General features: G+C 47.5%; 2 protein-coding genes across 2 annotated transcripts in view; both read left to right on the forward strand.

Moving 5' to 3' along the window:
• zc3h3 (zinc finger CCCH-type containing 3) overlaps window positions 1-1,355 on the forward strand; it is a 40,866-nt gene extending 39,511 nt beyond the window's left edge. The window contains exon 12 of the mRNA XM_037469935.2: window positions 1,076-1,355. Within this exon, the coding sequence (XP_037325832.2) occupies window positions 1,076-1,107 (32 nt within the window). The 3' untranslated portion in view covers window positions 1,108-1,355. The remainder of the gene's footprint in view (window positions 1-1,075) is intronic.
• Window positions 1,356-6,313: 4,958 nt separating this feature from the next.
• mafaa (MAF bZIP transcription factor Aa) lies at window positions 6,314-10,396 on the forward strand. Its single transcript, XM_037470507.2, has one exon. It carries the CDS (start codon window positions 7,391-7,393, stop codon window positions 8,336-8,338), a length of 948 nt encoding a protein of 315 aa, XP_037326404.1. The 5' UTR covers window positions 6,314-7,390; the 3' UTR covers window positions 8,339-10,396.
• Window positions 10,397-12,834: the final 2,438 nt, after the last annotated feature.

Consider the following 12,834-nt stretch of genomic DNA (forward strand, 5'->3'; position numbering starts at 1 on the left):
GATGATCAGAGCCGGGCCCTGAGTGTGATGATGCTCGGTGGAGGAGTAATAATGCTCAGAGGACAGAGGTAATAATATTTAGCTTTTGGGCTGGACGGAGGCACAGCTGAGCTCTCTGTTGACAGACGTGACTGATAGAGGATTAGGAGAGAGGCTTCCCCCTCCAACCTCCTCCACCCTCCACCCTCCTCCCAGCAGGCCCAGCCATCCACCTGCCCCTTCCTGCTGGATGCACACACACTCACACATGCATGGACATAATTCATCAAACACATTTTAACTGCAGTTAATTATAGTGATGAAGGTACTCTTAATTCATTTTCTCCCTTTCAGCTGTTTCCGTCAAGTTAAATCCACTCATTTTGTTAAGTGAAACTATGTTTCATTGCTGACTTAATATCACAAAGCGAATCCAAAAATAAATTGGAAAGACGAAATGTAATATTTTTCAAATTACAAATCCATTTTAGGGCTGTTTATGGTCACTCTCACTTCTGTTTTTAGGTCCTTCTTCCCTTTCATGGTTTATCTTTAGCATCTTGTTCTTGGAAACAAGCAGGACCTCTGACCTGACCCAAGCTGTCTTGACCTCTGACCTTTTCCACTCACATGCACAGACCACAGTTCTAATAATATTGTTGCTGTAGATTTGTTTTTCACGTGCCGGAAGTTTCATTAGACGTGGTCATTACATCGGTTGGTTTGTGCTCTTAGAGTACCACTAATTACGCTCTGGGCCGCCCAGAGCCTCACTAAAGGCCAAAGAAGCTCCTCAACGCTTTGCATAAATTAGCACCGACGCAATGTGTCACTGCCAGGGAGCCACCACACACACACACACACACACACACACACACACTTCATTTAGAAACACCTCCATCCATCCCCGTTGTCCTGTTTCTGTTCCTCATTTACTCATCAGCTGCGATGTCATCACTCAGCGTTTAAACAGCATTCAGCACACACAGGATTCACTTACACATGAGTGAGCACTCAGACACACACCCTCGCACATATCATTCCTATCAATACTCTTTTTCATCTTCACTTCCGTTTGACCCCCCCCCCCCTGCAGAGAAAAGGCTGCAGATCAAGCCTCGGCTGTGAGACTACAGAGAGCAGCAGCACCGGAGGTGAAAAGCTGCCATCGATGAATTCTGTGCTCCAGGTTTGTCCTGACAGGTCTCTGTGTCTCTTTCTCTGAATTACCTTCACTCAGGGCATCAAAGTTTTATTTTTCTTTTATCTAAACTCTATACAAATGTTTTACAAATCAATCTGAAGTGTAAAACACATTCTCATCAGGTTGTGTACATTTTAAGAAAGACCAATAAAGGATTTAACTTTTAACCGTGTGTGGTTTGAAAGCCTCTTCTTGACTGTGTGCTGTGTGTTTTTACTGTGTGCTTCTCCCTGCTCGGGAGAGCTTTTCCTTTGGGAGGTGGTGACAGAAGCAGCAGTGCCCCTCACTTCAAAGCCCGTAGGACGAGACACATGAGCGGTGGGTGACTTCATCCTCACCGTGCGTGTTATTTGAGGGGCCTCGTGTTTCCCTGCTTCATTCCAACACCCCCGAACCAAAGGTCCTGTCCTGTGCCTCATTCACAATAAATCCCAATATTACAAAGTGAGGTCCACTTAGGCCACTTTAGTAGGCTGCTTCCAACAGCATTTTAACCATGCCAATGTTACAGGATATGATCCGTAGTAGAGAGGAGCATTCTGCCTGGAAACCTCCCTACCTGCAGCTGACCTTAAAGCAGCACATTTAGTGGGTTCTTTCTCTCCCAAAAGCTTTTCTGCTGTCTTACTGGTGCCCATTCAGCCCGTTTGTTTCAAGTTATCATGTTTCTAAGTGATGAACAACAATATTTCAATCTTCCTTTAATAATAATACACTGAACTGGTGGAAACAAAATGGGACAAGATGATACAGGGGAAGAACAAAGTTATTCCTACAAGGGGCGAACAACTCATTGCCATTTTTATAAGAAATGTTTAAATTGAAAAATGTAAGTGCAAACTCCCGGTGTTTCTGTGAGACAAATCCACAGCTTCATAAAACCATAGCAATAGTCTAATCTGATTGGTCACGTCTTAGTTGAATCCTGTGTTTTTGCTCAGTTATTGTGCGCTTCAGCTTAATGTAAAAAAAAATCAAAACAGAGTTAAAGGCCTCCATTTCTATGACAGTCAGTCCAGTGATGTCCAAACTACTTTTTTGTGCTTGCACATCGAACTTTTGGCTCATTGTTTCTGTGCACATTAAAAAGATTTTAGCTGATTTGCTTTGATCCTGAAGTTGGAAAACAAATAAGCGGCCTGATCCTCCACCTCGATCTGTCCTGCCTTTAGTTACTTCTCTTTATGCCGCTCTGTATGTGATACAATTGACTGTGTGCAGTGTAACAGAGAGGATGCTGGGATAAGTAACTCATCCATCGCTCTTAGGCCTCTGCTAATAAAACTATTAATACGCCGTTTGTGTGGGTAAGTCAGATTGGGGAGCCTCATATTCGCAGCATTACCACGCTATTTAACTGAGGCGTTGTCACGGCGACAAACAAGCAGCGTCACACAAGAGCGGAGCAACGCGGCATAAATACACAGCCAGGAGGACTCGTCTGTTAATCCACGCTGATGATGCATAGAAATGTGATGACACAGTTTATGTCTCAGTTTGGGGTGCAGACCTGTTAAAGGGCTCATATTTGATAAGACACGGTAAAAAAAAATGCACGTGTATGCATTTCTTAAATGTATTAGCATTATTGTGCACCAGGCCTCAAAGCTCACGAGAGATCAGTTTGGTGATTGATAAAACTTCAGTTTATGCACAGATGGTCCCATACTGCCATTTAGTCAGGGTGAATATTAATATTCTAATAAATTGTGTGTGTGTGTGCGTGCATGAGTCCCGTGTATTGACAGCAGCGAGCGCGGGCTGAGAGCTCGCCGTGTTTCTCCGAACAGGCAGGAGACGGAGCCATCACTCTTCTCTTCTCACCACACGCTTTTCTTTCTTTTCTTTTTTTGCCGCCCCTCCTCACCCACGTTGCTCCTCGACGGCACGGAAGACGTAAGTGCCTGAGACAGATGTCTGCTGCCTCTTGTCTAAACCCCTCAACGCGAGATGCTGAGCTCGGCAAACTCTAATTAAGATCAATATTTCAATTTTTAGTAAAAGCGCTCGAGACGGAGACAAGACGGAGGGAGAGAAATCATCCGTCCACGTAGGCTAGGAGAGCCGAAAAGAAAGGTCAACTGTGATTGTTCATTGTGTCAGTGTGTGTGTGGTGTGTGCACGTTGGAGAGAATTGTTATGAACGTGTGTGTGTGACACATGTTAAAAATGTTCTTTTTATGAGGCTTGCCCTTTCGAGTTTTGCTTCCCTTGAAGTATAAATCCCCCGTCACTACTTTCAGCACATTGGCCACCGTTGTCATGGGACTGCACAGGGATGGATGGATGTGGGCGGGTTTAGGTGACCGGAGCTTCCTGCTTACAGCGGGCGACACACCTTGCGATTGATGGGATGATAAGTTGAACCGGGAAAACTGACCGTCCGTGGGGGAGATGAAGTGGTTCAGTGGAAGGTTTCTGTTGGTGCCGTTTTGTTCTCTTCATCTCCAGCTCAACCCGGCAAGGTCCCAACACGCCAGGGTTTCTCTCTGATCCGGCCTAGCGTTGTCAAATACCTGAAGTACCTGCAGCATGTTCAATGTTTTCCAATTGATACAGTTGACCTGTATGAACCCTTGTCTTTTTACACCAGTTTCTGCAACCAGTCCCTTAGGTGAGGCCCGCTGTGTGTGTGTGTGCTTGCGTGTGTGAATGTCTGTGTGTGTGTGCGCGTGTGCGTGCGCAACCTTTCAGACAGTCAAAACTAATCTAAACTTATCTGTTTCGTGATAGCGGAGACCAGACCATGTTTGCCGTTTCCAGGCTTTGTAAGGTGTGGACTTTGGCCCTTTTTGGTGTCGCCCCCCCGTTTCCAGCTCTCTGGTGAGTGCAGAGGCGTCACCAAAACACTCTTGTGTTGTCAAATGTTCTGCTTGCTTTGAGACCGAAAATCTTTTCACCGCACGGGGGGGGGGCAAACGCCGTTTCAAAGCGAGCGAGGCCTCCTGCATGTGGTGGAGCTCCTGATTTCTAAACTAAGCCTCCCTGTTGACTTCACTGTCCGTGCACGTGTGCGCATCACATCCCTGCACAATTAAAGCTGATTCTACTACAGCGGCATTAAGAGACTTAACGGCAGTGTAAAAAAAAAAAAAATCTCCGGGCCTGAGATAACCCCGAGCCACCTCCTGCACCCGGTCTCTTTGGTTCTGGAGGCTGGCTGCCTTGGCTCAGAGCTCGCCTCGCCTCGCCAGCGGCTCAGAGCCCACCGCCGATCCTCCACCTTGCTGATGTCCGTTTTGCTTAAATCGGTAGAACTGCACTTGCAGCGAAGTACCAATATGCAAAGGCACAATGAAAACCCTGACTTCAAAAATTGATGTCTCAAGCCCCCGGCCGCAGACGCTCCCCTTCCCCTGACAATGAATGGACCACAGCAGATCTTCTTAAATGTGCCATTTGAATGCAGAATGCTTAGCATGGCGTTTGAGGGGCCCGCTCCTGCTTATTTGATAAAGGGAAGAAAAAAAAACCCTCTCCTAATGACTTAGCGCACCTAAACTTAAAATACCTTGATATGGTTTCCATCCCTTCATCTCACACTCTTCTTTTCATCCTTGCCAGCAGATTTGAGGGCACGAGGGGGGGGGGGGGGGGTACTTCATGGCCATTTCGGACTGGAAGTTAAACTCAGCAGCTGTGCAAGGTTTTCCTGTTCACATCTGACCAAATTTAAACTTACAGCCACCTGTTTTTTTCCCCCCCTCTTCTTCTTTCGTACCCCCGCAGATAGGCACTTAATTCCGCAGATATAGCGCTCACGTATCGGTTGGCTGATGGGACTCCGGGGGAGAGCTGCTGCCGAGGAGGCTAAACGGGTCAGGTGGAGCAGTGTCATGCTCCTCTGATACCATCAACATCTTGCTCGACCCCCCCTCCCCTCCCCTCCTCCTCCTTCCCATCGCTCCCTCTCTAAGATAAAAGACGTATATGTGTCCAGAATGGAGACGCACGCGGCGGGGCTTAATTATCCGTCGATCCGCGGAGATGAGACGGGATGCAATTTGTGGTTAATTGCGAATGAAAGCCCCGCAGACCACCGCCAGGACCATCCAATCACACTTAACCCACGCGCAGCCACGGCGCGGCCCCCTGGCTGCCTCGCGGAAATGCGGATTGATTTTTGGCACGAGGACGCGCGGCCTTAAATCGACCAGTATTGATAGATTTGGTCGTTTGTGGTGTCAGAGGCATTCCTTTCAGAGACATCAATGAGTAAAGTAGATACAATAAGCTGTTTTTAATAAAGCTACTAAGGCAGAATGTGTTTTACACTGTTATTTTATCTTTTTACTTTGGTGTTTAAGTTCACAGGGCTACGTTTAATTTAAGCATGTAGTCAAACTCAGTCAATTCAGTTGCACTAAACGTTTTTTCAATTGGAGCCTCATATTCATGGTCCCAGATTTGTATGCCCTTTATGTGAGATGGAGCCAATGAACCTGATCAGCATTAATTCACCTTAATGGATCATTGTTTCAATTGGCTGATTCTGCGAATATAATTCATGTAAAAACCACTGACATTGTTTTCTTACAGAAGTTAAACACTCCATGAGATTACACTAAAATTGTCTATACTTAATTCAGTGAAACAATCAGAACGGCTCATGTTGCAAAAGATCATCGGTGAGAGTCCGAGAGTCTAAAATATATTCCCTTTTTCAATTGGTTAACAAATACCACGAGTTAACGACCCGCAGGTAGTGTTCTTGCTCGTGAAACCCGATCACGTGCTGACAACCCTGTTACATAACTGACGCGCCGGTGTGAAAGTCCGAAAATTGTCTCTCAGTTCCGAGTTTTTTTCTCTCCGAGAAAAACTTACCGGAGCTCTGCTCTCAGATTCCTCGGCTCGGCCGTGCAGTAGCATCTGCTCGGTCACTAGAGGGGGGGGTCTGCTGCACCTGTTCTCCCGTGCGCGCACTCCTGCTCTCCTCTCGGCTCTCCTCGGCTCCGCTCGGCTCCGCTCGGCCGGCCCTCTGCCAGAGTGCAGGCTTCCCAGCCCGGGTTGGGCTTTCCTATAGAGAGAGAATGCAACGCTGTGATCTCCTCCCATTGGCCCGTCCCACTTGTGAGTGGGAGGGTCGCGGGCCACGCTGTCTTTATAAGAGCAGATTGCCTCGCAGCGTCTCAGTGACACTTCTGCCTTCTCTGCAGAGCGCCAATAGAAACTATTTGGGGGGCCGTTAGTGAGGAAAACTCAACTGGAATGTATCACCTCTTGCGTAATATCAAACACAGTCATCACGTGAGGTCAACAGCGCGCCCCTTTGAGGAGGGACAGGACCGTTGGGACGGAAGCTGTCAGTAATCCGCTGCTTGGCTCCAAAAACAATCTGGACTGACCACAGCAGCATTGGAGCAGACTCTCCTTCCGGTCCAACTATGGGCTCTACCTGCAGCTTCTGCTCAATGTCACACGCACATTGACGTATGCACGTGCCACTCCATTTTTTCGGTGGGATTCCTGGGACTTTTTTTCTTTTTCATTTTTGGCAAGCCTGCGGAGCGCCCCGTGGCTGCCACACACGCGTGCGCGCGCACACATACACACACTTTCTATCTATCTCTTTCTCACACACACACACACACACACACACACATACTGTGTGATCCCATCGCGTGAGAAACTTTCGAAGCGGGCCATGCTGCAGTGACTTTGGGTCGTTGCCCCGGAAACTTGGCGAACAAGTCGCAGACGGCGGTGTCAGGGAAGCAGGATGCTCGGGACGTGTTTCTAACGCGGCCCGCGGAGGAGACCAGCCGGGGACACTTAATCACGGGGAGGGCAACGTGGGCTGCAGAGGTGAAGCTAGGACAAGACAGGTTGGTGTCTCCGAATCCACCCGGCTCGGGTTGCGGCCGCCCCCCGGGGGGGTCCTGGTATTTAAGCGTGCATTTGACCCGGGATAAGTTGTCAACAAGAGCAGCGAGCAGAGGCAAACTGGCAGGTGTTCAAGTTCATTTACATGCGTACGTATATTCACGCCACTATATATAGAAGTTGTCTTAGGGACGGGCAGCCTTAATAAGTTTCTCCTCCCACCCGCCTGGCCCCTGCAGCGGCTCCGTGTGCACCGGGCGTGTGCGCGTGTCTATATATACACACACCGTTCGGGCTGTTATTCCTGCGCGCAATCTGTACCCGAGAGGGCAGCCCGCCGTCGGTTTGGCTGTGAGGGCAGGAGTCGTCGCATGGACTGACATGGCTACCGACCTCGCCATGAGCGCAGAGCTGCCGAACAGCCCCCTGGCCATCGAGTACGTCAACGACTTTGACCTCATGAAGTTCGAGGTGAAGAAGGAGCCGCCGGAGGCCGACCGGTACTGCCACCGCCTCCCGTCGGGCTCGCTGTCCTCCACACCGATCAGCACACCCTGCTCCTCCGTGCCTTCCTCGCCGAGCTTCTGCGCCCCGAGCCCCGGTGCGCAGCCCAACCAGAGCCTCACCAGCGGGGTCAACAGCAGCGGCAGCAGCAGCAACAACAGCAGCGGCGGCGGCGGCGGAAACGGTCACGGCAACGCGGGCAAGCCCCAGCTGGAGGACCTGTACTGGATCCCCAGCTACCAGCACCACATCAACCCCGAGGCGCTCAACCTGACCCCGGAGGACGCGGTGGAGGCCCTCATCGGCAACACGCACCAACATCACCACCACCAGCCCTACGACGGCTTCCGCGGGCAGCCGTACGTCGGGGAGGACCTGTCCACGGCCTCGGCGACGCACCACCACCAGGGCCACCACCACCATCACCATCACCACCACCACGGCCACCACGCCCGCCTGGAGGACCGCTTCTCGGACGAGCAGCTGGTCAGCATGACGGTGCGCGAGCTGAACCGGCAGCTGCGGGGCTTCAGCAAGGAGGAGGTGATCCGCCTGAAGCAGAAGAGGCGCACCCTGAAGAACCGGGGCTACGCGCAGTCCTGCCGCTTCAAGCGCGTCCAGCAGAGGCACATGCTGGAGACCGAGAAGTGCACGCTGCAAAGCCAGGTGGAGCAGCTGAAGCAGGACGTGGTGCGCCTCGCCAAGGAGAGGGATCTTTACAAGGAGAAGTACGAGAAGCTGGCCAGCCGGACCTACTCCGCCGGTGGACCCGCGAACACGAGGGATCCGTCCGGGAAACAGGCCAACAACGAGTTCTTCATGTGACTCTGAATGACGGCCCCACCGTGACGTCCTCGTTACATTCATTTATATTTCTCCGCGTCTGTATTTTGTTTACAGTAATTCCCTTGAAAGAGACTTTGAAACACACAAGTAAACAAACGCGCATTAGACGCGCACCGCCGAAAGTACTCCATGGGCGCATTTTGAGTCTTAAAGATGTTTTGGGCTACACTTCTGTAAACTCAGTACTCACACGGGATCACAGAGCCTGTAGACTCTGGTGCAGCAGAACTTTAGCCCCAAGTCTTATTGAACCAAGCGGACATGTAATGGCCGAGAGGGAGAGAGATGCGTTTGTCTTAAAAGTGGGGGAAGGAGTGTTTTTTTTGTTTGTTTTTATTTTTATTTTGAGAATCAGACTGGACTGAAATAGAAGCAGCAAAAGCAATACGCCGCCTCTCCCGTGGGCTCCAGAAAGCTCCACGGAACTGTTTGCGTGAGAGCGAGGCGGTCTGTGATGAGAGACGACACCTTTTAATATTGCAAGTCTATAGTTTGCCATCCCTATTTGCAACCCTGCATGCGGGACATGTATGGTGACCGCCAGCCTCTTCCCAGAATCCTTCCACGTGTGTGGAAAGCATGGCCCACGGTTCTCTCCTCCATCACCCGCCTCCTCCTCCTCCTCGCCATCCATCAATAAGGCCTGGGTATGCAAGAATCACAAACAGACACCCCACCCCCCAGAAGTGCAAGGACTGCGGACAAACACAATGGGAAAAACCCCAATCTGCTATTGCGAAATAATGGATGCGTCTTTAACTGCTATTTTCAATCAAATTTTCTATTGTTTTAAAAAGAAAAGAAAAAAATACGACAAAAAAAAGAGATTACCTGAGCCAGATTTTAGACTGTATTTATTTCCACCTGTACATAATGTGTAGAGAAAAACAGTTGACTGTGTCATTTTACCTTTTTCTCTTTTTAAAGAAAACTTGCTTTGAAGTTGCTTGGATTATTCGACATGTCTTAATACAAATGTTTGTATGTTACAGCATGCAATTCGTCTATGGTATCCTCCTCCTAAGATGTGTAATGTCAAAGGCAAGCCTACTGCACTAAGAAGAGATCAAACTGGGAAAACGTTGTTGTCGTTTTCTACCGAAAGGACCTTTGATCTGTTGCTCTCTAAAAACCTGGATAAAAATTTAAATTTATTAAAAGGAATGCATTCGCTGCTAAAACTCTATGCACCAACTCGATGATTAAAAACACTTTGTTCTTTTTTATTTCTTTAAATATTTGTAGACGGGATTTTTTTTTGGGGGGGGGGGGGCGCCTGTGGTTTTATTCTGCAGCCCGCTGTCTTAAAACGGCACTGTGTCTGATAAGAGGTTCCTTGATATCGCGTGAGAAGAGGAGACTTCGCCGGGTGGTAGATCTTACTGTTCTTGGAGTACCTGGATGATTTATTCTGTCATCAAGATTCGCCGGTTCCTGTGTTTTCTGCTGCCCAGATACGTGCGCAGTGCTCCGAGTGTAGAGTCCGAAGCGCAGAGCACAGACTACCTGTTGGAATGGCGAGAGGTTGCAGCCCACGAGAAGCCGGTGTTTTACATTCAGATGGAAAATCCACTGTAGAAAATGCAAAATTTGGATTGATGTTTGCATTGGTGTGAGCCTTAAGAACAAAAACCTTTTAAATTCATGTTTTAAAAACAACAAGGAGCGGTTTCCATTCAGTAACTGTCTGTTTTAATTTATTTCTGATTTATTTAATTTTACATTTGAGTTTTTTCCTACAAACAAATTCCCAACTAAAAATCCGAATTTGATTTTGAGGAAAATTGCGAGACATAAAGGAGATACAAAGGAATGCAAATTTCTGCACAGTGCTGTTAATGTATATCTGTACATATAATTTCTATATTTATTCAATGAACGTGTCCTAACGTGTCAACAAGTGAAAAACCTACGAAGTGGAACGTTGTTGAGAATCTTGTTTTCATAATGTTTAATAAAAAGTTCTGTCCCAAATCTGTCAGACTGCTGCTGCCATCATTGTTACAGGAACTTGTTATTTTGAAATAAACAAACGAAAAGGCTTCCTGCCTCTTAATTATTAAAGCTCTGGCTTTACGTAACAGTGTCATACATTTATTTCTATTTTAGGCCAGCGGAGGTTTCGCGGGAGCATTATGGGTGTGATTTTAAAACCTAAAGCCCAGCTGCTTGTTAAATAGCCTTTTTATTTCTAATGTTAGGTATTGTTGTAAATAGTTATGTATCTAAAAAAAATTAAAAATAAGCTAGACTCTTAATTGAGCTATAGATATTCCTATAGTATAATTACCTTTTTTGGGGAAACATTATATATACCGGAAATACTAAAAATTGGTTTAATAAAGATGCCAAATTAATTCGTTTAAATAATGGCCGTAAACTAGATCATGAGCTATCAGGAAGTGTTTAAGAATGTGTCCAAAAATGATAATTTAATGAAGATGTGAGGGTTATTATTATAAATATGATAAATTATTGTTGTTTTTGTGATTCCAATTTTTTGAAAGGAAAAGGCTTTTATCGTTATTTGTCCCTTCATTTGTGTTTCTCCCCATTTATTTTCGTTTTTTTCCACCTGCAAATTCGCATTATTTCTCGGCTGTAGATGATGTGTTTAAGGGCAGCGACCGTCCCGCTCTTCAGCACCGCTTCCCCGGCTTTGGCCGCCTGTCAACGGGCCTCTGCGCGCGCCATCAACCGCTGATGGATGGATGCAGCCAGCCTGCTCTCTGCCTCCTCCAGCCAACAACAAGGGAGGTGAGCTGTACTCCGCCCCCCCCCCCCCCCCCCCCCCTCCTCCTCCCCCCACACCCTCCTCGGTATATCCACAGGGCAGCTTTGCACGACACCCTCGGTGTCCACTTTATGTGCACGCGCCCTTAACTGCAGTAAGTGGTCTGTCCGTCCCGAGACAGATGAACCCGCGTCGGTGCCGATGTGACACCGCCGTCAGGCCCGCTTCAAACACGTTTTATAACTGACCGAGAATGTGTGTGTGCGTGCGCGCACAAGGCCGTGCGTATATTGTGGAGCCACGGACGCAAAGGCTGTTGTTGACTGTCAATAAAAACAACTAAATTATTTTAATCCACTTGAAATTATTGTGTTGGGCGTTTTTTTTCTTTTAAACAGCAGGCTTGTCGCAGAAATGTGTTAAACAAGATCTAAAAAAGGACTGTCAGGCTGTCAAATTAGCTCAATCACACCAAAACAGGTACATTTTCTAGCTGAATGAGTTTTTAAGGGTAATGGTGGTGCTTTGAACAATTACAGGTGTGTGAGTGAAAGCCAGACCGTTCTTTCTTTTCTAAAAGAATAGGGTTATTTCAATTTTCCTCTTCACTTGTGTCCCTGCAGACAATAGTATCAAACATTCCTGCCTCCAAAAACATTGAGTCTGATCAGATATTGAGCCTTTTATCCAATGTGTCACATTGCATTCAGCCCTTTATCTCTTGAGTACCTGATTCACCCCTCACCATATAACACAGTGACAATAAAGTTTTTCATCAAACCACATTTCTGCTCATAATGTTTTTGTTCACTAACTCAAAAACGGTTTAAATTGCTGAGCGATTAAATCTATTTTGTTGGAGAATCTTTCCCGCCAAATTTTCATTTTCTCTGTATTTCTCCATCTTCTGCTCTCAAACACTCTCCTCCTGCTCCTTTTTTTTGCTGACTCAGAGGAAACGTCGAGCAGTGTGAGAGCCATCACCTCCCTGAGAGTGTGTGTGTGTGTGTGCTTGTAATACACACACACACACACACATACAGATTGAGATGCAGAGGAATGAAGCAGCAGGCGTGTGCCTCATTTGTGTCAACGTGTTTTCATGTGTGTGTGTGAGAGCGATCACCATGCATGACCATACGTGGGCCTTTCTCCCTGTCAATCTGAGCAGCTCGTCCATCCGAGCTTCATCTGATAAACAAAACAAGTAAGGCAGCGAGAGAGAGAGAGAGAGAGAGAGAGAGAGAGAGAGAGAGAGAGAGAGAGAGAGAGAGAGAGAGAGAGAGAGAGAGAGAGAGGGGGGATAACGTAGAGGTGCACTGTGTCTCTGGCGTCTGGAGCTGCTGAGAATCAACCCAGTCAGCGTCTCTCCGGCTCAGCTTACCTACAGTGCACCCGTACTCACACACACACACACACACACACACACACACACACACACACACACACGCTCATAAATGGAGTGTGCAGACAAACACTGTGGAAGCAGCTGGTAGTGGATGGATTCAGATCATGTTAAGACTGATGACAATCTCAGCCTCCCCATACCTGTTGTTGCTGATTATTACCCCGTAAACCTCTCAAAAGCATAGCTAGTTATATCAAAGTCAGGTCCATCAGTGTGGTGGCCTTAGACGCCCCTCTGTAAAAACGGTATGACAGCCTGTGTTTTTCCATGGCACATGTTCCTACATAAAGTTGTCATTAATCAGATTCACTGACAGACATCATCATGAAATAT

This window comes from Pungitius pungitius, chromosome 7, assembly GCF_949316345.1.
Source record: "Pungitius pungitius chromosome 7, fPunPun2.1, whole genome shotgun sequence".
In the NCBI taxonomy this organism is placed as follows: Eukaryota; Metazoa; Chordata; class Actinopteri; order Perciformes; family Gasterosteidae; genus Pungitius; species Pungitius pungitius.